The sequence below is a fragment of the Cydia strobilella genome, chromosome 3, assembly GCF_947568885.1.
Source record: "Cydia strobilella chromosome 3, ilCydStro3.1, whole genome shotgun sequence".
Classification (NCBI taxonomy): Eukaryota; Metazoa; Arthropoda; class Insecta; order Lepidoptera; family Tortricidae; genus Cydia; species Cydia strobilella.
Genome location: NC_086043.1, coordinates 22,150,785 through 22,174,465, shown reverse-complemented (window position 1 = coordinate 22,174,465; position 23,681 = coordinate 22,150,785). Strand labels below are relative to the sequence as shown.

The following is a 23,681-nucleotide window of genomic DNA, read 5'->3' as shown; positions in this document are numbered from 1 at the left end:
TATTGACAACCGACTATAAGTTTATATTTAGAATTGAGAATGACCCCTTTTGATTGAGAATGGCACAAATATGACTCTTTTTACCAGAAATGACCTAAAACGGGTCAGGGTCATTCGAACCCACAATAGTATATTTAACCCAACTAGCCACAAGGCGAAATCACAATCAATAACAATTTAATAATGACACTCTTTCAACAAAACGGCATAATTTTCCACCATTCACATCGCAATACATTGCATTTGTAAAAGCAACTTTATACGTCGTTGTTAAAGTACAAATTCGACTGCTTTTAAAAATGAGATTCGATCTTCGGAAAGTTATGCCATTAAGGTGTTTGCGAAGCCCAAATTCGTAGCTCGAATAGCTAGGTGTGTTTGACCTAAATCACTGTGGTACAGTCGCCTTCAGATATATCGGAGCGGCCAATGCGCTCATAAATATCTCAACACGCCTCTATTGTCAAGGCGCTAGAGTGCGTGTTCAGATATTTTTGAGCACCTCGGCCGCTCCGATATATCTGATGGCGAATGTGCTTTACCACTTAGCTGACGAATTGTAGATGTTATTGATAAAGATATAAGAGCCACCGCCGGTCAGTTGAGTGTGTTTGTTGGTCCACATTAGAGATGGGCAGAATATGGACTTTGCCGAATACGAATATTCGGCCGAATATTCAGTTGAGCTCATCATCATCATAGGCCTTTCAGTTTATTGCAGATTATACAAACAGTGTCAGCCGATACAGGAGCGGCAACCACGACCGCAAGACAGGCATGCAGGCCTTAGGCAGGCCTTGGGCAGGCCTTAGGCAGGCCTTGGGCAGGCCTTAGGCAGGCCTTAAACAGGCCTTAGGCATGCCTTAGGCAGGCCTTAGGCAGGCCTTATGCAGTCCTTAAGCAGGCCTTAGGCAAACTGCCTAAAACGATGAAAACAATTTCATTCAGGTCCACGGTCTGTTTTCGACCCTTCTTCTCCCGATCGACCGGGAATATTTATGAAAAGAAACGGAAACGTCTCATACCTGATACTTGTGCCCTGTTTATCAAAAGCTTGTAGTTTGTAATACAAGTGAAAGTCCCTTTCTAACAAAAGCTGTCAAAAAGTGAGTTCCGCTTGTGTACGCAACCTGCTACTGTATGATCAAGGCCTCCGCTGTAACTATTTATTCTTTATTCTTTCACAATTTAATTAGTGTTATAGATTATTTAATATTATTATTTAATTTTAGTTTAGTTTAGAATAGTTAAATTAGCATGTACAAATTATAATTATTATTATTTTAATGTAATGGGTTGATACCTACGTAAATAAATAACATTTTTATTATTATTTATTTTTTATTATTACAAATTACAAGCTTTTGATAAACAGGGCACTGATCGCGAAGTGCATCTGCGCTAACTAGCGGACGCGCTTTAAAAAAAACCGAACTATTCGGCCGAATACGAGCATTGAGAAATATGCCAAATACCAAATAATTACCGAATATTCGGCCCATCTCTACTTAGTCTCACCTTAATTGTTATGTCATTTACTTTATTGACACCTATAAAAGGGGAGGTTGTGTTTACGTTTTACAGTTGCTCGCTGGTACAGTCGCCATCAGATATATCGGAGCGGCAGAGGTGCTCAAAAATATCTGAACACGCACTCTAGCGCCTTGACAATAGAGGCGTGTTCAGATATTTGTGAGCACCTTGGCCGCTACGATATATCTGATGGCGACTGTACCGGTCCCTTTAGGTGTACCTGCCTACTTGGGTTTTTAACAATAAAAATATTAGAAACTTGTAGTATCAAAATTTTAGATGTTATTAAAAATGATTTTCGAAAAAAAAAAAAAAACTAACTTTAATTTTCCTCAAATACCTACTTAAATGTCTTTTTATTATCATTAATTAAATTCGATTGATTCTCCAACTTTAAGTAGAGTTAACTGCTTATAATAATTCAACCTTATTAAATTTTAAGGCAACATTGCTATAACAGAGGCCTATAAGGCCATAGGCTATAGGTCTATATAACTTGTTTAAATGATTAACATTGGATAATTTACCCTAACTAAACGAAAAAAAAAAATGGCCCTTGGCTAAATATACTCTTATTCAGCTCACGGTAATAAAACAATACATTATTTTCATCATCATTATTTCTGCGTTAAATTTGACTGTTGCATATCATTGTTCGGCAGGCTTATCCACAGGTTGGTAAGTGTTATCCATGTGATAAAATTATCACTACTTTAACACCGCACGATTGAAAAGGGTCCTCCACACTAGTGCGCGAATCGCGGCGCGAAGCCGCGAACGCGAGTGTGGAGTCTAGTTCGCTAATCAGCGAAATCGACTCCACACTTGCGTTCGCGGCTTCGCGCCGCGTAGTCTGGAGCGGGCTAAACAGACGTACTATCATTATTGTAGACAAGTACCCTATCATATCCGTACTGAACTGTGTATTCAGTTATCCTGGGGCCCATTTCTCGAACGATATTAGACTAATATTATTAGTGTGTCGCTATGGAAACTCATACGATTTGACAGTTCGTGGACTGGGCCCCCGGTGGATTTTTAGCTTAGCCAATCAATTGAACCAGTTTCAGTAAGAATAAGAATAACATTTATTTGTATCCAGCAAGCATCCAGCTCAGCCCAAATCTCGGGTCCAAAGCAAAGTAGTACTTCAACGGACTGCGAAGGTTGCGCGCGCTGGGCCCGGCCGTAGTGTTGGCACTATTGCTGGTTCATCCTCCTCTTTAGTGTCACTATAGAATGCATAGACAAATATTAGTAACATAGTTTAAAAGCAATTACCGGTAAAACTTATGTAAAAATGCAACCGTGCTACGGCCGCAGGTGCAAGTGATTTGAGCATCGTACAGGTCGATTCAGAAGAGGATACGAATGGAATGAATGAGTGAATGATAATATCTATATGTGTAACACATTAACCAATAAAATGGTGACTGACTACCGATAAAAGTTTCGTTCATTCCATTCGTGGCAGCTTTCGTGAATCAACCCTTGCATACGTTTTCATTTAGGTATTTAACATGGATACCGCACACCTCGCTGGTCGCTATGGCTCAAGCGTCTACTAAATTTGCACCATTAGGAAGTACGTAAACTATGCTAGGTATATGTATTATATATTATGTACAGTAAGCATTACAAGCACTCACCTGGCGAGTTAGGTTAATTTGCTACATGCCGGGCGCGTCACCACCTTGGGACAAATACTGAGTTAATATCTTCATTGTATTAATAAATAGCTTTTTCACGATTTCTTTATATTTTCCTTTAGTATATGGATGCAAACAGGTCATCAATAGATTTATGATTAAATGTTATCTTTACTTTTACGATATTTTTAAGTAATTTGAGTCTAAAGCCGGGGAAAACTATTTTATTTGCAATTGATATCTATCTCATGAATGCTTTTGAATGTCAGAGTAAGGCTGAGGCTTTCGTGTAACATGTCAACACCTTGAATATAATTAATCGTAGGTAATAGTATTAAAGTCGATATGCGACTTCGCAGGCGTGTTAAGTTGTAATTAAGTTAGAAGAACAATTAGCGCTGTTTTAATCCAGAATAATGGGTTAACTATAACGGCCCGACCACGACATTGCGCTACCGGCGACGGCGGCGGCGGCGGCGGCGGCAAACATAGGTGGGAACGAAAGTTCCGATCGCTGTCTCGCTCCAACCTATGGTTGCCGACGCCGCCGTCGTCAGTCGCGCAATGTCGTGGCCGTGCCGTAATAATGTTATCCGTAAACGTACTAGGTAGCTAAGGTATCGCTTTTTGAAATTATACCGATAAGACATGTGTTAAATTTAATTACTTAGGTAGACAAATTATCATTAAACTCAAAATTTTAAGTTGGGAAGGCTATCAAGGAGACGAAAGCTAAACAGCCAAGCTAACTAATGGGATTACTGGGGCCAATTTCTGGAACGATAATAGTCTAATATTATTAGTGTGTTGTCATGGCAACCCATACGATTTGACAGTTCGTGTACTAATAATATTAGTCTAATACCGTTTTAGAAATGGGCCCCATTTAGCACTATAAAAACAAACTACAGGAATTTAAAGCTTGGATTATTTTTAAACATGCAAAGTTAAATTTAACATCGCTAGAAATTATTGCACTATTTTAAGTAGGTATTCTAAAGGTAGGTAAAATGGGTACAGTCAACAACCCTTTTGTACGTAACACTTATTGTGCGTTTTTTTTCTTTTTCCTTTGCTGTTTCGTTTTTTTCTGCGACAATAAATGACTTTATTTTTTTTTATTCTGGTAGCAGAATTAGCCGAATCCAATCCTGATTTTCTTTTGGTGGTATAACTAGATTACGCTCTTTGGGCAAGATGTGTAACAAAATAGTGGGGATCCGTTTAAGGGCATATTCAGAATCGTGTTTTTATTAGGAAAAAATTAAAGAAAATCATTTTTTGTATAGAATTTTTTGTATAAAAAATGTTTTTTTCGCGTCAGAATTTTTCTTCTTCTACTTTTACCTAATCAGACAGAACACGATACGGAATATTCCCTTAAACGGATCCCCACAATTTTTGTTACATCCTGTATGTGCCACAGTGATATTAAGGCCTTAGTCACCAAATGGCGTCGGAAGCTGCGTCAGGAAATGTTGCTGTTTTTTCATATATGATAACGCAGTACAGCGTAATAGCGTCAAACTGAAGACCAAGACCTTAGACATCCGCAAGCTTCACTTAAGAGTTAGAGAGAGACAAAACATACCTGATCTTGATAGGCTGTCTCAGCGATAGTTCCGATCCGGAGCTAGAAGGCGAGCGAGTGGATATAAGCCGAGGGGGTCGGGGCGTGCGCGGGGAGCGGGGCGAGCGGCCGCGCGCGAACTCTAGGCGGTAGTTGTCTGAGCGAGGGGAGCCGCTGAACGCTTCTACTTCTTGTGCTGAAAAGAGAACAACATATTTTGATATGTAAAAGTTTTTTTTTGTAAAATCTGGACGGGATCTCGGATGTATTCGCGTAGGCGGGCGGGTATCTATCTGTCTCAGCTGGTTCCCACCTTTTCTCAATCCATCCATTCATCCATCCATAGAGTAACTGATACTAGAGCGTTACTGTCATAGTAAATTTTGTAACCCCAGTAAATTCACTGCCATCTGTCGACACACTTTAAAACTAAAAATGAAACTAAAAATGAAGAATGTATTTAAATATAGATAAATGATTTTTTTTATTTGCATTAATTATTTTTATGATTTTGACCCATGTTCTTTCACTGATATGCGTTAAAATTGTTAAATAACAAACGAAACCGTCAACGCCATCTATACGACTGTAGGCCAAAACTAGTAGCGCCCTCTGAACGAGAATCAAATTTTCTTGATTTTCGAGGCACGTTTTTTCCTTAGACTGTTCCATTTATTACGGAGTTATATCTATCTTTGATCCATCTAATCGTATATCTCTCTCAGCTGGTTCTCGTCGCGACTCTCATTCCATTCTCGTTCTGGTCTCACTCCATTCTTAATCAGACGTTCTCTCTCCATCTATCTATCTCAGCTGGTCCTCACCTTGTCTGGCAATGGGCATGCGCGCGCAGGCGGGCGGGTGCGCGTGCGCCGGCATACCAACGCCGGAGCCTCCCCAGTCGCGGTAAACGCGTGCTGCGCTGCCGGTGCGCCATTCTGACAGCTCGACGCATCTGACCTGAGGACATGAATGTTTGATATTTGTTTGTAACACTATTTGACTAATGTGTACGCCGCTATACCTCTGAATATCTACCTCATCTTAAAGATATAAGTAATAACCACAAACTACAACAAATATAGCTCCTACGTAACAAAGAGCAACCGGCCGCCCGTAATTCTAGCGAGGAACGTTTTGCTCACATCAATGACTCCACAAAAACAAAAACCTAATCTTAAAATAGCCTCAAAAGTATGAAATCTCAAGAAAACCTATCAACTATTTGCCACGATTTGCTAAAGGAGTTTAGAATCTGCTCGCCAACCTAATCCAAAGGACTGGAACGGCCACTCATTTTAAATATGAACGCGCCGCAACATCTGTGGGTTGAAAGTTAGAAAATGACAGCAGAAATTTGCGGCTTTTTTGGGCTTAGTCCAGTTACCCAACAATGGAAACGAAAACTCTACCAAATAGCTAACGGCAAATAAAAAACATAAACTAAGTTTTGAGACACTCATTGGTACCTACATTGGATTCGAACCCACAAATTCCTCCTATTTGAAAGCTGTAAGCATTTAACCACTAGATCCCGGTCCTTCTGGCTACAGTTTACAATTAAGCAAGTACTTACTGGTGTAGTGCTTTTGCTTCTGGCACTGATTTCTGAGGACGCGTTGCTGTGTCGCTGCCGGTCCCGAGGCCGCTCCGGAGCTGGCGATGCTCGGCATGAGCCGTCGGGCTCATCACGCGTCTGAAACCATCATCATAATATTTAACATCTACGTTTAGGTGTGAAACTAAGGTATCGAATCCTTTCGGATCGCACCACGCCGCGCTCTAAAACTCAAATAATAGATGTAGCTCGAAAAGCGGCCAAGTTAAAGTAGCTGCGCTGGTCATGTCTGCCGCATTCCGAATGACTTGCTGGCCAAGATAACTACGGAGTGGGTGCCCCGTGAGTCAAACCGGGGCACCCACTCTGGTCTGCCGGATGACCTCGTCGACGATGGCGGGATAACTTGGACTACTTTTTGAGAGACTGGCCAGCTGTAGCTCAAAACCGGGAGGAGTAGGCCTTTGCCCAGCAGTGGAACACAATAGGCTCGCAATAATAATAATAACGTTTATGTGCATTAGAACTGATGCTTCTGCTGCAGAAAGGATGACGATCATGAACTGTAGGAAACTCCTCACACTGTGAGAGAACCCTTAGATAAGAGCAGCACATGATTGGTGGACATCCTTGGGGGAGTGCATGTCCATCTAAATTTCGACAGATCAATATGATGAATATTTACTATAAGTAAAATATTAAAAACCAGCAGAAGTAGCTGAGCTGAATGGTAAATGTGTTCAGATGTTAACGCGGTCTTATTCTCTTTACTAAGTTGTGCCCGTTAAGCTGTAATTAGGCGCGATCGGCAGCTTCTCTGCCAGTCGTCGCCTGTTCTAGCTGCCGAACAGTTGACTGTAAGGTGAAAGTGGAAGGTGACGCTTGTTGCGACTGCGGGATGGCGATGGGATGGCCGCGGTGTTGCGGACCTCTTGACGATTCATTTCTAATTTCTTACCTTTGCATGGTGTGTGGGGAGCGGCATGCTGGCTGCACCGCTGCTGACCAGCCGCAGTTGCTGCCTAATGTTTGCTTTCTCTCTCGCACGCTTCCTCTGGAACTCCTCCTCGACTCTGGAATGAAACAGTCAGGGTAAGAGAAGGGCTCTTAAAAATTCTTTTATTCTTACACAATATTATAAAAATTCATTGCCCATAATTCCTCAAGAGTTCTGTTGTAGAGCCAGATATGGTCTTTCAAACCAGATATATGATCCTTCAAACCCAATATGGTCTTGCAAACCCGATATGGTCCCTTGAGTCAGATCGAACCAGGTATATTATGGTCATTTGAGGCAGATATGGTCATCTGAGGCAGATATGGTTTTTCGAACCAGATATAATCCTTGGGTCCTACAAAACAGGATCGAATCTTCTGCAGGCTTTTGGTACTTCTAATCTGATGTTTTTAGGGTTCCGTACCTAAAGGGTAATTTTTTTTACTAAGACTCCACTGTCCGTCCGTCTGTCTGTCAGTCCGTCTGTCTGTTTGCGTAATGAATCAGAATCAGAATCAAATGTTTTATTCGTGACAAACTTAAAACTAAAATGACATACAAGAGTATAAATAAAACTACAAACATTCATAAAATAGGTAAGAGTTAAAGTTAACCACGATATGGTCTCGCCTCAGCATAATGGTACGTAACCCTTCGTGCGCGAGTCCGACTGGCACTTGGTCGGTTTTATAGGACCTACCTCCTCATGGTCTTTCTGCACTTCGTTTCTCCAGCGGTACCTACCGCTACCGGAGCGGGTCTCAGCGAACTCGGCGCCGTCGGCTGGACAGAAACGGCTTTGGACAGAGTAGCATGGCGGTCTTTGGTGTCGGAGGCCAAGATCCATTTCGGGTCGTCGCGCCACAGCAGTAAGTTTGTAAGTAAGTACCTCCTCATGGCCTCCAGCTCGGTGCGTCGCTGTTGCTCCTTCAGGTCTGCCTCCTTGGACAGCTTCTCTGCCAGTCGTCGCCTTTCTAGCTGCCGAACAGTTGACTGGAAGGTGAAGCGCTTGTTGCGACTGCGGGCGTTACGCTGGAAACAAGAAAATGTTGTAAATAAGGTGCATCTGGATAACTGAGAGTGGGGTAAAAAAGAATTTTTATTTTATTTTGTTCATCCGCAAGGCTTTTGCCAATTTATTACGTTTATTTCGGGAACAAAAAAAAAGGTACAAATAATTAAAACAACTTATAATAAAATTAAAAACGAATCTAAATTAAAATACATTTAAATAAGGCCCCCGCGGCATTGTACCAAAGATGCTGGTAGCATTCCCTCGCTGAATGGCAATATTTATGCACTGCGAGAGAGAGCTGCCAGCTCTGAGAGGTCTTTTTTTTACAGTACAGATTAACGAAATAAAAAGCTTATTCCCTGGCCGGGGAAAATGTTGAACTATGTAGTAACTTAGTTCGATAGCCGTCTGTTTGTTACAGCCGTTACAGGCATTTTTACATTCTCACTGATTTAAACTTTCACGATTTTTACTCATTATTATCCTGATTGATTGATTTTTATCGTCCTGATGTCTCCAGGCAATCGGCATTTTTACCTTATGTGAAAGGAGTAACGGATAAGGTTGGCACAGTACTTGAGAGGTACTCTATAAGGACGGTATACAGTCCTTTATCCAAAATTGCAGGAAACCTGAGGTCACTGAAGGACGTTATCCCGTTCCAGTCACCTGGCGTTTATAAGATCGATTGCAGTTGTGGTAGTTCCTACATCGGGGAAACGAAACGTACCATTGCGGAGCGAGTTAAGGAACATATCACAGCTGTCAAGAACCGTCAGGTGAACAAGTCTGCCGTTGCTGAGCATTTACTAGAGTCAGGGCCAAACCACTGGATTGAGCTTCACAACCCTAGAATACTTTCTACAGATCGTGGGTTTTATAGTAGAAAAATCCGTGAACCATTGAAATCAAGAAACATAGAAATTTCAATCGAGACGAAGGTTTTAAGATCTCATCCACATGGAACCCAGTCATTAGTAAGTGTAAGCTGTGTAAGCGAAACCAAATATCGAAAGTTGAAATATCGAATATTGTGAGTGTTGTGTGTCGACCCGGTAGCATCCCTAGTGCGCAAAACGTTCAAGTTAATAAACAAGACCAAGTGCGGGTAGTTCGAAAAACTCGCGCGCCTAGAAGATGTTGATGTCAACTTTAGCCAGTCTTCTCCGAGACCACGGGGACAACGCTGTCCTCGAAACGTCGGAGGTAAATTTAAAACTATGTTACGCGATTAAGTCCCGTGGAGATAAAAAATAATTTTTATATTCTTTTTGACGTTATCACGCGTCCACAATCCATAAGTTTGGAAATAAAAAATAACCGAACAAGTGCGAGTCGGACTCGCCCACCGAGGGTTCCGTACTTTTTAGTATTTGTTGTTATAGCGACAGAAATACATCATCTGTGAAAATTTCAACTATCACGGTTCATGAAATACAGCTTGGTGACAGACAGAGGGACAGACAGACAGAGGAGTCTTAGTAATAGGGTCCCGTTTTTACCCTTTGGGTACGGAACCCTAAAAACAAAGTATCGATGTAATTGAACGATGAATGAATGATGGAGTCCACAAAATTTTATTTGAGTAATTTTTAATCAGGCTCCAAAAACACTTGAAGAGCAGTTTTGTGTAGCTAAGTTTAATTCTACTTAGGTGTGCGTTACCCCAATGGTAACTTCGTAAGCGGGGTAATTTTGAAAATGGTAAATATCTTCTAAATAGGGGGTATTACTGCAATGTTCTGCCACCAGAGTGCAGCACTAGCCCCATTAGTAAACCCCGCAACAATGATGAGGCAAAATCGCGGATGCGCAAGCGAGGATACGCAATTTATTAATTCCGTGAAAGATAGACTAGGCTAGGAAAATACAATACGTTATTGTGAAGCCTCATTTTCACACATAATACTTAGCTTATTGCTTCATTTTTGTTAAAATACTAGACCACAAGTTGTCTATGCAAGCAAAATCTACATTAGGAAGCCTTTCAAACACTAGTTTCCTTATCATTCAAATTCAAACCTTCCGCAGTTAACATAAAATTCAAAGTTGGAATTATTGTATCGTCGTTTTAAATAGTTTTTTCACACATAACACTTAGAATTGCCTCACTCACGAATAAAACACTGGACCCGCGGTTTGCTATCTCATCATCGGCTCTCACGCTCTGAATGCTGGCGCACAAAGAAATGTTTGGAGCCACTGGCTTTTGCTTTCATTGTTACCGGATCGTATGTGGGTTGCCTTAATGCGTGCGGCCGCTTGATCATACAAATGGTTTCACGGTTGAAAAGTCGAATTCTAGGAATCGTTAGTAATTGAATGATTCACATTGTATAAGAGACTAGCGGCCCGCCCCGGCTTCGCACGGGTGCAACGCTGATGTATTATAGGTACATATAAACCTTCCTCTTGAATCACTCACATGTAAAAAAAACGTATCAAAATCCGTTGCGTAATTTTACAGATCTAAGCATACATAGGGACAGTCCGTGTAAGCTAACTTTGCACCGATTTGAATAAAGCAAAGCGGGGGGAGTATCATGATATTCATGATAAACGTCACATTTTAATATTTATTTATTTATCGTATGGCATATCTCTACATGTCACTGCATTATAAAATTAAAATTTAAAACTAGAATCCTTAAAATAATCCACGGCTTTCCCAGTCAAGGTCTTGAGCTCTTCCAAGTTGCCACCGAATTTGGTGGCAACATTTTAATAGAAATTGACATTAACGATGACATTGCCATATTTGTCATTGTAAATGCCATGCAGAGTTATCTTGGTCCGAGTCTGAGGCCTTTGGCTACGGGCATCATCACCCTCAACTCCATAAGAAGAAAATGCTAAAACGGAATGAGGGCTACCGCGTTTAATTTCGCCGCTAGGTCTTTCAAAAGACAAATGCATAGAAGTTTTGGGGGTTTCAAGCTTTTTTATCGGGAATTTTCACTACTTATTCATAAATTGTGGTAAATCTTTGTCCATCTTTGATTAATCACGGTAAACAATAGATATAGCTCAATAAATGTTAGTGGTTTAAAAAAAGTGCCAACTGAAATACATGCAAAATTAAACAGGTTGAAAAAATGGCACATTTAGACGTTAAAATACCTTTGTGTATATTAGAACGTATTGATTTAAAAAAAATTAGCATATAGAAGAATTTTGAGATCTGTTTTTCTGGATCCACATCTACAGTGGCGCCAACTGGTGAGCACAAAAACGGTAGCCCTGATTGTATGGCAGCCGTCTTCAAATCAGCAGAAGCTCAGGTGTGAATCACTGGCAATAGTAATAGCGCAGCGCATCACATTTGATCTGGTTATGAGTAACGGCGAAGATTGCCGAAGTGTTTGTAACATCCTATACCGTAGAAAAAATACGGTATTGTTGAAATACACAAGAATGAGCAAAATAAGTTTGCAAAATAAGGTTGCAGCTCTATATATGTTTTTAAGCACCCCACAGACTAAGCAAGTCTTCAAAGACCATGCATGTCTAAGATTTATAACTCGCTGCCTAATGACATCAAAATATTAGACAGTACGGATATGTTTATTAACAAACTTAAAAAATGACTAATTGATAAAACTTTTTATACTGTAATGCAATTATTCGACATGCCCGACCTATGTACTAACTACTAACATGACATGATATTTTAATAATCTTGACATAATTATTTATAATGTATTTTTAATTTAATGAACATAATAATTTATTGTAATTTTAATTCTAGACATAATTTGTTTTCATTATCAATATGGATGGTAAAGAAAGGATCGCAATCTATTATGGCAGAATTGTTGTAAAAGTGACCGCGTTAAGCTTTAAATAATAGTTCCTAATCTCTCCGGTGGCGCTAGTTAGGCTCTGGGACATGAGTATAACATGAACCATATAAGGCAACAAATAACCCGACCAAATTACGTAGGTTGTTTTTGGTAGTATTTCGGTGTATGGTGGCGCCGCCTAATTACTGTTTTTGATGGACACTTTTTATACATAGAGATTTGGCTCCTGTATACAGTCTCCATGATTATCAATTATGTGATGATAATAATTTATATTCTGATGTTTGACATGTAATATTTTAAGAATATTATGAATAAATGAGTATGAGTAAGTGATGTACCTCGTTTGTAATGTTTAATTTTTTGTGTATATCCATACTTATATTATAAATGCGAAAGTCTGTCTGTCTGTGTGTTACCTCTTCACGCTTAAACCGCTGAACCGATTTAGTTGAAACTTGGCATAGAGATAATTTGAGTCCCGGTGAAGGACATAGGACAGTTTTTAATCCCGAAAATCATCCCTTAAGAGGGTGAAAAGCGGGGTGGAATCATGGTGGAATTGAGATATTTAATTAATGAGTTGCCTAATATTTGTGTGCATATTATGCTCAAATTGAATGATTGCTATAAGACTTTCTCCAGGCGCTATTCTTACTCTAGCTGGGGTTACTAAGTCCACGCAGACGAAGTCGCGGGCAAAAGCTAGTTGTAAATACTTGTTTAATCTTATTGTGTAGCATGTGAGCCCTTTGGTATGTAAACTGTAAGCTTGTGTGTTGTATTAATAAACAATAAACGTACATTATACACAAACGTACATTTTAATTATTTACGTTTGTAATAATTGAACCATAATTTACTTTCTGTTCATAGTGTTCGTTTGTCTATCTTGATCTGTTTATTGTTTCATTCTCAATTGCTCAAAGGTTGACTGGAAGAGATCCCTTATAGGGATAAGTCCGCCTTTGTACATTGTATATATTTATGTTCTTTTATTGTGTTTGTAATCTGTCTTATGTACAATAAAGTGTTTACATACATACATTACATACATACATACGTACCTAGTATTCGAATATTTTGATTTTGTCGAATGAACATTAGAAACAGTTTCGGCGGGATTCGGGAAATGAATTAGAGATTCACTAGATATGAAATAGTAAAGATATGTGACGTCCCACGGGTAAAGGTACCTTATGGCGGTTGGAGCTTATGCTATTATTAACGCCGCTCCAATTAATATTGGATGGCGCACGTCGCATAGCGTCGCAAATTATTGCGGCGCTATGCGACGTAAGCGCGAGCCGCCATAAGGTACCTTTTGCCGTAAAATGTCACATATCTTTACTATTTCATATCTAGTGAATCTCAAATTCACTTCTCGAATCGCGCCGTTTGTTTGTTTGATAAAATGTGTCTACTGGGTGATTTATGAGTAGGTACCTATTAATCATGAGACGTGATTAGAACTTTAGAACCAACCCTACATACTCAGTAAAGTAAGAAACATAAGAAAATAATTTTCATATTATTACTACTCAAAATCACGAGCTCTTAAGGGGCCCACTGACTATCAGTCCGCCGGACGATATCGGCTTGTCAGAACAAAAAATTGACAGTTCCGAACAACTGACATGCCGATATCGTCCGGCGGACTGATAGTCAGTGGGCCCCTTTACAATTTTACCCAGTTTTTTTTCTTTTAGGTCCTAATGTCAAATACTCTTAGTGTATAATATACTAAATGATAGGAGTTTATATACTTTTTAAACGTAATTTAAACGAAATAGTTATCTTCAATGTTACAAGGTTCTTTTTTATGAGAAGTCTAATTTCCTATGGACCAATTAACCTAAAATAAAGGAAATCCTATACTTTAATGGTGATCGAAATCTGCAATCGTAGCGGATATGTATTATGTGAATTTTGGTTATCAGATGATGCGATATTACTCGCACGGACGTAATAATAGAAACACTCTTAAGAGTAACACAAACGTAGCCGCCGCCATATTTTTATTTTATTTATTCAGGTAAATACACATAATATACAACTTAATTACAAAAGTACCCATGAAATAAAACTATGAAAACGGATTATATCGCGTATATTGAATTTATAATACATCCCGACGTTTCGAACCCTTTACAGCGATCGTGGTCAAATGAGTAACTATCGCGGTAACCGAAGACAATATTATACAAAAGTACCGTTAAACCAGTATAGGGGCCCACTGACTATCAGTCCGCCGGACGATATCGGCCTGTCAGTTAAAACAAAACTTTGACAGTTTCGAACAACTGACAGGCCGATATCGTCCGGCGGACTGATAGTCAGTGGGCCCCTTAAGGTTTGTCTCGGTACACCATCCGCAGTAGATTTGATACAATAATAAAATATAACAACAACATAAGAAAGTTCATAACATGCTCAATTTAAGTAATATAATAGGGGATATTACTGCAATGTTCTGCCACCAGAGTGCAGCACTAGCCTTTTTAATAAACCATAGAGTAACTTAAACATACTGTACCTTTAACAGGTTTTTGACAAGTTTTCAGAGAAAATAAAATATAACATTGATAGACCAAGGCGGTTTGGTTACAGAGAACCTACCGGGAAACGCGAATCCGAAATTTCGCTATCTGCCTCTTTATCGCTCGAATATGCAAGAACAAAGAGGATCTAATATTATAGAGCGGTACTGTCATAGTAAATTTTGTAACCACAGTAAATTCACTGCCATCTATCGACACACTTTAAAACTAAAAATGAAGATTTATAAAAATAGGAAAAAATGTATTTAAATATGGATAAATGTTTTTTTTTTAATTTGCATTAATTATTTTTATGATGTTGTCCCATGTTCTATAACTGATATGCGTTAAAATTGTTAAATAACAAACGAAAGCGTCAACGCCCTCTATACGAGTGTAGGCCAAATGTACTGGCGCCATCTGATCGAGAGTCAAATTTTCGTGATTTTCGAGGCACGTTTTTTCCTTAGACTGTATCCATCTATTACGGAGTTATATCTATCTTTGGCAAGAATGACAGATGTTAGATAACGAAATTTAGATTTTCTTATTTTGTGATAGACCCTCAGTGGCGCCCGCTGCGCAGAGTTTCGCGTAATATTCCCTATTGTGACATGTCATATAGTTGGTCAAACCAATTTGTCAGTCAGTAACAACCAGGAAAATTATACTCATCCCTTTCTTTTGGGTGCTAGTACTAGTGTAAGACAAAGATAATATGATTCTCTCTGTCTATGTTTGAAATGAGACAGTCCTTTGACAAACTATATATGAGATTGAGGTATAAACGTTATGCCAAGTTTGATCTCGTTTAAAATGAAAGCGTTACTTCGTTTGCATGTGGGGGCGGCTTTTTAGCGGCGGCTTCGTGTGACTCTTAACTAATCGATGAAGTGAACCTTATGTATTGGCAATAAGGTTTATATGTCAGTTAACAGTGTGGATGTAATTTTATTGTGTGAGTGCATCCTGCGTGATGCAAGCGACCTTTAAGGGTCCCCGGCAAGCTCGGTTCTTCATACAAACGTAGTTCCGCTCTCATTTTAAAACGAGTAGCTAGATTGCTCTGAAACTTTGTACTTACAAAAGAATAAGGTATATCTATGTCTGCAATTAGTTTATGTAGCTTCAGATACCACAGTTAAAAATACAGCGAAATTAAGTTTTTCATACAAAGCTTGTTATTGTTCTATATCGTTTGTTTTATAAACTGGAGCTATATAAACTAATTACAGATCTACCTATAGATATACCTCATGTCATTGTATGTGCAAAATTTCATTACAATCCAAAACGTAGTTTTAAAATGAGAGCGGAACTCCGTTTGTATGGGAAGGTGCAATTCGGTCGAGCTTGCCGGGGACTCTTAAGGGTCTATTAATCATGGTGTGGTCATTTGTGTTATCATATTATATCACATTTGGAAATTACAGTGTGTTGTTTTTAAAGTTATTCAGCATTGAATAACTTATTCTAAATAAATTAATTTTTAACAAGCAGAAACGTCTGCGATCGATGCTATTAAGCTAAGAATAAATTTAAAAGTGGAAAAATTACTGCCTTGGGTGAGACTTGAACTCACGGCCTCTGGATAGATACTCCAGCGCTCTGCCAACTGAGCCACCAAGACCTCATCCATAGTCAGCAAATCTTCCCACTATATGGGTCTAGGGGACCCTAGCGACATCTACCGTAAGTGTTACACTCCTTAAACGGCCACCGGAGATCCAAGTCATATTGGAAATTCACCAGTTACGATGTGCTACCCATTCTAAATTAATTTTTAACAAGCAGAAACGTCTGCGATCGATGCTATTAAGCTTAGAATAAATTTAAAAGTGGAAAAATTACTGCCTTGGGTGAGACTTGAACTCACGGCCTCTGGATAAATAATAATATTTTTTATTTATTCTAAATAATATGTTAGATAAGTATGTCATTTATACATGCCTTGTTAAATGCATAACTATCTATTAAATCCGCGCAACATTTCTTAAAACTATCGAACGCAATTTTATGTTGATTCATTGCGGTACCTAGTTTTTTTATCGTATTTCATAGTGAATGTCACTTTCTAACAAGTAAATATGTAATAAAACTATGAAAACGGAGTATTTAGTATGTGGGTATTTTTGCATTTTGTAGTTCTTCCTCAGTCACCCGTTGACCACGAACGCTGTAAAGGGTTCGAAACGTCGGGATGTATTATATATTCAATATACGCGATATAATCCGATTTCATAGTTTTATTTCACGAGTAACTATCGGGTTAACCGAAGACAATATTAAGTAGATATGTGTTTATGTAAATGTAATTGTATATGGAATTTTTATTCTGAAATAAATTATTTGAATTGAATTGAATAAACCTGGTTTCTAAACAAAAATATTAACTTATAGTGAATACTCGCAAATACCCATCTAAATAAAAACCATGTTACTTTCTATTCTAACTAACAAGATTTAGTCTAACTTTAAACATTATCAATAACCAAAATCGCAACACAACCCCGTTAAAGCGGTATTTAACCGACCGCGGCGAACGCGTTAATCGCTAACTGCGACTATCAGACGTTCGTGTGCCGTTTTAACTAACATATTAATGTCGTGACAATTTTAACGGGTTTTGACAATTATGTACGTTATGAGTTTGTTAACAGGATATGGCATATCTACTTTCTTGGTAAATTATTACTGTTCACCTAAAATGTATAAATATTGCTTGCTTAAATCTGAAATGCATTTATTCGTTATACAAGTAGGTAATCACTATTTCTGCATGTTTCATACACAATTTTTAGGGTTCCGCACCCAAAGGGTAAAAACGGGACCCTATTACTAAGACTCCGCTGTCCGTCTGTCCGTCTGTCTGTTACCAGGCTGTATCGCATGAACCGTGATAGCTAGACAGTTGAAATTTTCACAGATGATGTATTTCTGTTGCCGCTATAACAACAAATAAGTACTAAAAAGTACGGAGCCCTCGGTCCGCGAGTCCGACTCGCACTTCGCCAGTTTTTACATTTACAGTATGAATTATCTCATCATAATCATCATCTCTGGATAATAAATAAATTAATGTTGAAATAAAACTATGAAAACGGATTATATACACGATATAATCCGTTTTCATAGTTTTATTTTCATGAGTAACTATCGCGGTAACCGAAGACAATATTATAAATTAATGTTGGTTATCAATTTCAATTTATAACACTAAAATTTTCCTATACTGGGCTTTTAACTACCTATGTAATCATTATTGTAAGAAAATAGCCACTGTTGCCTTAAATATGGTTTAAACGACCAATCATTAGAGCGAGGGCGAGTTTTTATATCCTAATACTGTTTTTAGGGTAGTGTTCTTAAAATATTTAAATAAATATCGAACTATGTTTCGAAGTCTGCTTCAAAACAGTTCAGCAGTTAGGCAACGCGCAAATACTCTGCTTACTCAGCTGTGCATCGATATACTTCTTGAACAAACACCTTTTAAAACAATCAAATATAAACCTTAACACCTCTACTTAAGATTCAATAACTTCTGATGTTTTTAACAAGCAAATAGGGACTCTATGTATGTTGTTTAAGGTCCGAAATAAAGGTCACAAGAAGACGTGTGTAACATAAATATTGGATGTGTACTTGGCATAGTTTGGTACGTGCGCGTTTTAGGAACTACTATGAAAAATATTGGAATGTTAAGTGGCAAAATTATACATGATTTGAGTGTTAAACTATTTTGCATATTAGCAATAAGTGGCTACATTTGTTTTGGTATGTTATCTGAGACGAAGTTAGAATAATGATGGGACATTTTTATAGCTTTAATGTTTCAATAAGTGCTAGGTGTCAAATCGTTTCGCTCACACGTTTACCTATACGACCCGAATTACTAAGGATTATAATTTATAACCTACCTAAGAAATGGCGAATTCGTAATTTCAAATTTATCCTTTGAGATAGTTTCAATATCTAAGTTGCCAATATAACATCAGTAACTGAAAAAAAATAATGTGATAAATGCGGTTTGGAGTTAACTGTTAGCCATATTTTAATTAAGTGTTTAGCATATAAGAATGAAAAAGAAATCTGTAAGTTGCCTAACACCTTAAATGACTGTTTAAATGATGGATATTTACATGTACTTGGATTTATAAAACTAATTGATATATATATAAAAAATTGTCATTCCCTTGTGGTCGCTAATTACCTTTGTTGTTAAAAGCGACCTTAAATAAAAAAAAAAAAAAACATCAGTAACATATTAGCTTCACGAAAGTCATATTACAGTGACATATCGTCGCTATACTTACTCAACCTTATATCTGCAACAATCATTTGATGGAATGGAAATGTCGCTTTTCTTTCATTCGGAATACGGGTGTTTTTGTCATCAAATGAGTGTTGCAGATATGAGGTTGAGTAAGTATAGCGGCGATATTGCTTGACAATTTCCCACAGTTTATTTTAATAAGCATCATTCAATATTCGACAAGAAAATTGTTATTTATTTTATTATCTTAGGGCCACTTGCACCATCCCACTAACCCGGGGTTCACCCATTAAATCGTTAACCTAGTGTCTTATTGTACTGATGACCTAACTCTAGGTTTAACCGGTTAACCCCGGGTTAATGGGATGGTGCAAGTGTATGTATAACTTTTCAGCAAACGATTGTGGCATGACATACGTAACAATATTTCCAGTATACAGACAGCAAGGACACTCCTGCGCACAATCGGATGTTAACGCGATGGCTGATTTGAATAACTAACTATTTCTAATGAATTATTTTATTTATACCTAGCAGGATAATTGTTCTGTTTATTTCAGTCTTGAGTTGTTTTTTATATTTTTTGTTGTTTTTATAAGTGGTTGAGTAGGTACGAGATATTAGATTATTCTTAAAGCAAATCTTGAAGAAGAGTAGGCTAGTGTTAGAGTAATTTAGTAATAAAGTTTATAACAAAATCCCGCTAGAGCTGAAACAAATAACTAGCGACCTATGTTTTTATAAAAAACTTAAATCTAAATTGGCGTCTGATGCATACTACACAATCGATGCCTTTTACGAGACCTAGCACTGTACTAAGTGGGTAAAACTTATTATTATTGAATTATATATATAAAAAAAAGCAACTGGTTCGCTGGCTCAGCCTTGCCTCTTAAACTAAGTAAATAACAAAATAAGTATAAGACTTAGCACTAAGTATTTGGCATGCACCTACCTGACTTGTAAAATTGTATTTTATGAATAAAGTATTGAAAAGAATTAAATTGATATTGTACTAGAAGTCCTGAAAAACTTCCAAACCCATTTTCACCCCCTTTAAGAGTTGACTAAAAATCCTTTCTTGCTAGAACTGACATTTGAAGATCCTACATCAAATGGTGCTATAAATATAGGTATTTATACCTATTTATGTAATGGAATTGATTAAAATACGTATAAATAGCTGAATACGTAGCTGTCTAGCTTATACCTAGTACTTATGCGTTTGTTACTGTATGTACGCTTGGCGTAACAATCATAACTTTTTAATTACTTCATCGTCTTTGTTCACTTTCACAACGGTTGGCCAAGCTTCATCCGTTCCAGTATGTTTGTCACTTTGTCTACGCTACAAGGTGATGTCACATGATTTGTCACGGGTGTCTTAGGCTAGAATGTTAGTTATTTATTATTTTTAGCCTTGAAATATATACAGGATTTTTACGATAACTGTAATTTTTCACTCTCAAACTCCCGTGAGTCATATTGCTATTGACGCATATCGGTGTCAGTACTGTCAGTGCTTAAAAATGGACCGCCAGGCTCTCCAAAACATCTCTCCAACAAACTGGGTGAGTGGGATGTATGAATGTTTTTATCAAGACGAAACAGGAGCTGAGTCCGTTCTCAGTTTTGAGTTTTGAAGGTGGATATCGCCGTCGCGTTGACGGGGGCGGCGCCGCGTAGCTAGGGTCTATCCCTGTGTGTGTGGTGCATAGTCAGTAAGGCCATTTTTGCCATGTTTGAAGGGCTCTAGCGCCTTAAAAAACAAAAATATCAAAAAAAGCAAAACAGTCCAACACAGATATTGACAATATTAATGTGTTGAAAAAAAAATCATTGCTCTAACTTCAAAAACCACGGAGGAAACAGTCGAGAACGTTTGAATGAAGAAATGACCACTCCTGTTGTCTCTTAATGATTGGACCAATGGATGTTCATAAAGGATGACTCACGCTAGACCGGGCCGGGGCCGGGCCAGAGCTTCCGGAGCTTCGTTTTCTATGGAAAGCACCACGTGATCATCGATCAGCCGTCATAGAAAATAACATGTCGGACGCCTCGGCCCGGGCCAGGGTGAGTCATCCTTAATGCCGCGATGGCATCTCAGGTGGTCAGGTGGTGGCTGTAAAAATTGGTCAATGTGGAGAAAAACCGGCATATAACATTTGGTTGGGAAGACCGTAAAAGGGCGAGAACTTTCGTATTTTTATTCTTACGTCGCTCAGCAACTCAGAAACAGTCAAAAAGGAAGATCGCTCTTTCTGCTCTACCGACCTTCATGTAAGTGGAGTATGTCTAGAAACGCAAGAGTAAGAAGCGACGTAAGAGCCTGTAGCAGGCGTGGCTCACTCCGTGGTTCATCGCGTCGCTACAAGTACATGCGGCTTACACTAATTTCGGTGTCTGGCCATAGTAGTTGCCGCGCACCGCTACGGAATGGACGCCTGCTCGCACTCGCGCCATCTAGCGGTCATATTTGTCGTAATAGACGCGTTTTATTAGAGACTGAATCTTCTGTACCTATAGACGATCTTCTCCAGATTGAACTTACGTACAGTCACCTGAGAGCGCACCAGCGACTCTCTTATGACGGCTAAGAGATGATGATAAATGTTTTAAATTTGCTTATGAATTCCTTTTTAAACGACACCGACATATTACTTCGTCAAAATATTTTTCTACAACTTTCCGCTACAGCTAAAACAATTTAAGCAAACCGTAGAATCACGTTACCACGTTACCGTCGACACGTGCATCTCGATAAGGCACGCGAATCTCCGGCCGGGATGCTGCGTGAGATACGAAGCCATTACTTTGAAGGGCAGGTGTATTAGTGCTAACGGAATTTAGGAGCACAATGGCTATGGCAGGAAAGGAACTAGACTTACATCGACCGAGATATGGACCATGATTACCTTTTATATAAGTCTAGTGGAACTAGACGCGTCTGTAGCGTCACTCAAGGCTGATCTGAAGAAGCTTTGACTTTCCAACCAAGCGTGATTTTGTTAAGTACTGATGTCTATTATTATTGACGTGATAACGTCTTATAAATCGATGAACACCGGTAGCATGCACGAAAAAGTGTCACGTTGTGGACAAATCTCTATGGAAACGTTACGGCCTTTTCATCGACGTTATCATCATGACCACTTACTCTCAAAAGTCTCAAACGTTCTGTCCACTTCCCAAATAAACTTTTTATAATTCTTCATCATGGACTGTATACGATATCGGTTAAGAAACTTAAGATTTATGAAACGAAATACAAATACAAAAAAAAAATATACAAAATCTATTTATTTGTCAAAAAGTCCACCATACTTAGGTAAATGTTTTATGATAAACAGCTTACAAAACAATCTCTATGGTCCAGTTTAATACCAAATATTGGTAGTAATAAGTAAATATTGTCGTTTTCTCTTTGATTTGGTACCAAACTCGGTGATTTGTGTCGCGGTGGTCGAGACAAGACAAACATTACGGTAATATGGACACGGACCGAGATGGGATTGATTTTTAAGTCAATCAATAATTATAGGTAGGCAGATTCTTAGGAAATAGGTAAATTTGGCTGTACCTACCTAATTATTATGATAAACACAAATGCGTTATTGACTCATTGTACACTAGGTACATACTTTTTGAAATAAAAAATTAGTCACGAAGGAACGGAAAATAACAAGATCAATAATTAATTTCAACAAACAATAATGGAATTATAAACTAACAATAATAAAATCACGATCAAAACCAACCGTCAACGTTAGAATAAGCACGATTATCGATATATGTCAGAAAGCGCGAAACATCGTTATAGTTTTTCGGCCATACCGTCATGTTGCCAAAGTAAAAAAGCCGGCCAAGTGCGAGTCGGACGCGCGCACCGAGGGTTTTATACCACGTCGATGGCAATCAAGCATACGGCCCGCCTGATGGTAAGCAGTATTTGTATAGCGGCAACAGAAATACATCATCTGTGAAAATTTGAACTGTCTAGCTATCACGGTTCATGAGATACAGCCTTGTAGACGGACAGACGGCCAGCGGTCTTAGTAATAGGGGCCCGTTTTTACCCTTTGGGTACGGAACCCTAAAAATAACAGACATAAAATATACTTGTTGCCACATTTCTTTATAAATTATATTCCACACACGCCAGATAAGTGCGAAAGCTGTGTGCATTGAATATAAATTCCGTCCAGACTATCTTGAACCTTAATTTATAGATATTTCTACAAACGACAAGTCTACACACTTGGCTGATATCGGCACCAATCCTACGGTCTTAATGAGGCACATTTCACCTATATAATTAGCATAGTAAAATGTTACAGCGTCTATTAAATATACCTATGCCAACGATAAATTACCCAATTGATAAATTTCATCACGATAGCGCGACAAAATTAAGTTAGCGCAAGACAAATATAGAGGCAAATTCGAGTTTTATTTATTCGATCTGTTTCCGATATGATACTGATCTGTCAGTGTCAAAAGTGACGTTTTTGACACTAAGAGATCAGTATCATGTTTGAATCTGATGACTAACACTCGAATTGGCCTGATAAAAGCAATATCAGTCAGTTAAATTCGTTGTTATCATACGCGTAGACAAGAAATTTATTTATGTTGAGGTTAATTTTAATTTTGTCCGTATAATTTATATAAAGTTGTATTGAACATGCAGATATGCTTTTAACTGGCGATTGGGGCACTTTATATCTTTGTCAATAA

At 38.4% G+C, this 23,681-nt stretch overlaps 1 protein-coding gene across 4 annotated transcripts in view; it reads right to left on the bottom strand.

The window, feature by feature from the left end:
• Window positions 1-2,392: 2,392 nt before the first annotated feature.
• Window positions 2,393-23,681, bottom strand: part of LOC134756094 (uncharacterized) — a 219,183-nt gene continuing 197,894 nt past the window's right edge. For all 4 annotated transcript variants that reach the window (XM_063692901.1, XM_063692902.1, XM_063692903.1 and 1 more), the window contains 7 exons: window positions 8,197-8,339; window positions 7,269-7,383; window positions 6,329-6,448; window positions 5,577-5,712; window positions 4,774-4,948; window positions 3,183-3,226; window positions 2,393-2,765 (listed from right to left, as the gene is read on the bottom strand). In XM_063692901.1, coding sequence (XP_063548971.1) covers window positions 3,220-3,226; window positions 4,774-4,948; window positions 5,577-5,712; window positions 6,329-6,448; window positions 7,269-7,383; window positions 8,197-8,339 — 696 coding nt within the window. In that variant the 3' untranslated portion in view covers window positions 2,393-2,765; window positions 3,183-3,219. The remainder of the gene's footprint in view (window positions 2,766-3,182; window positions 3,227-4,773; window positions 4,949-5,576; window positions 5,713-6,328; window positions 6,449-7,268; window positions 7,384-8,196; window positions 8,340-23,681) is intronic.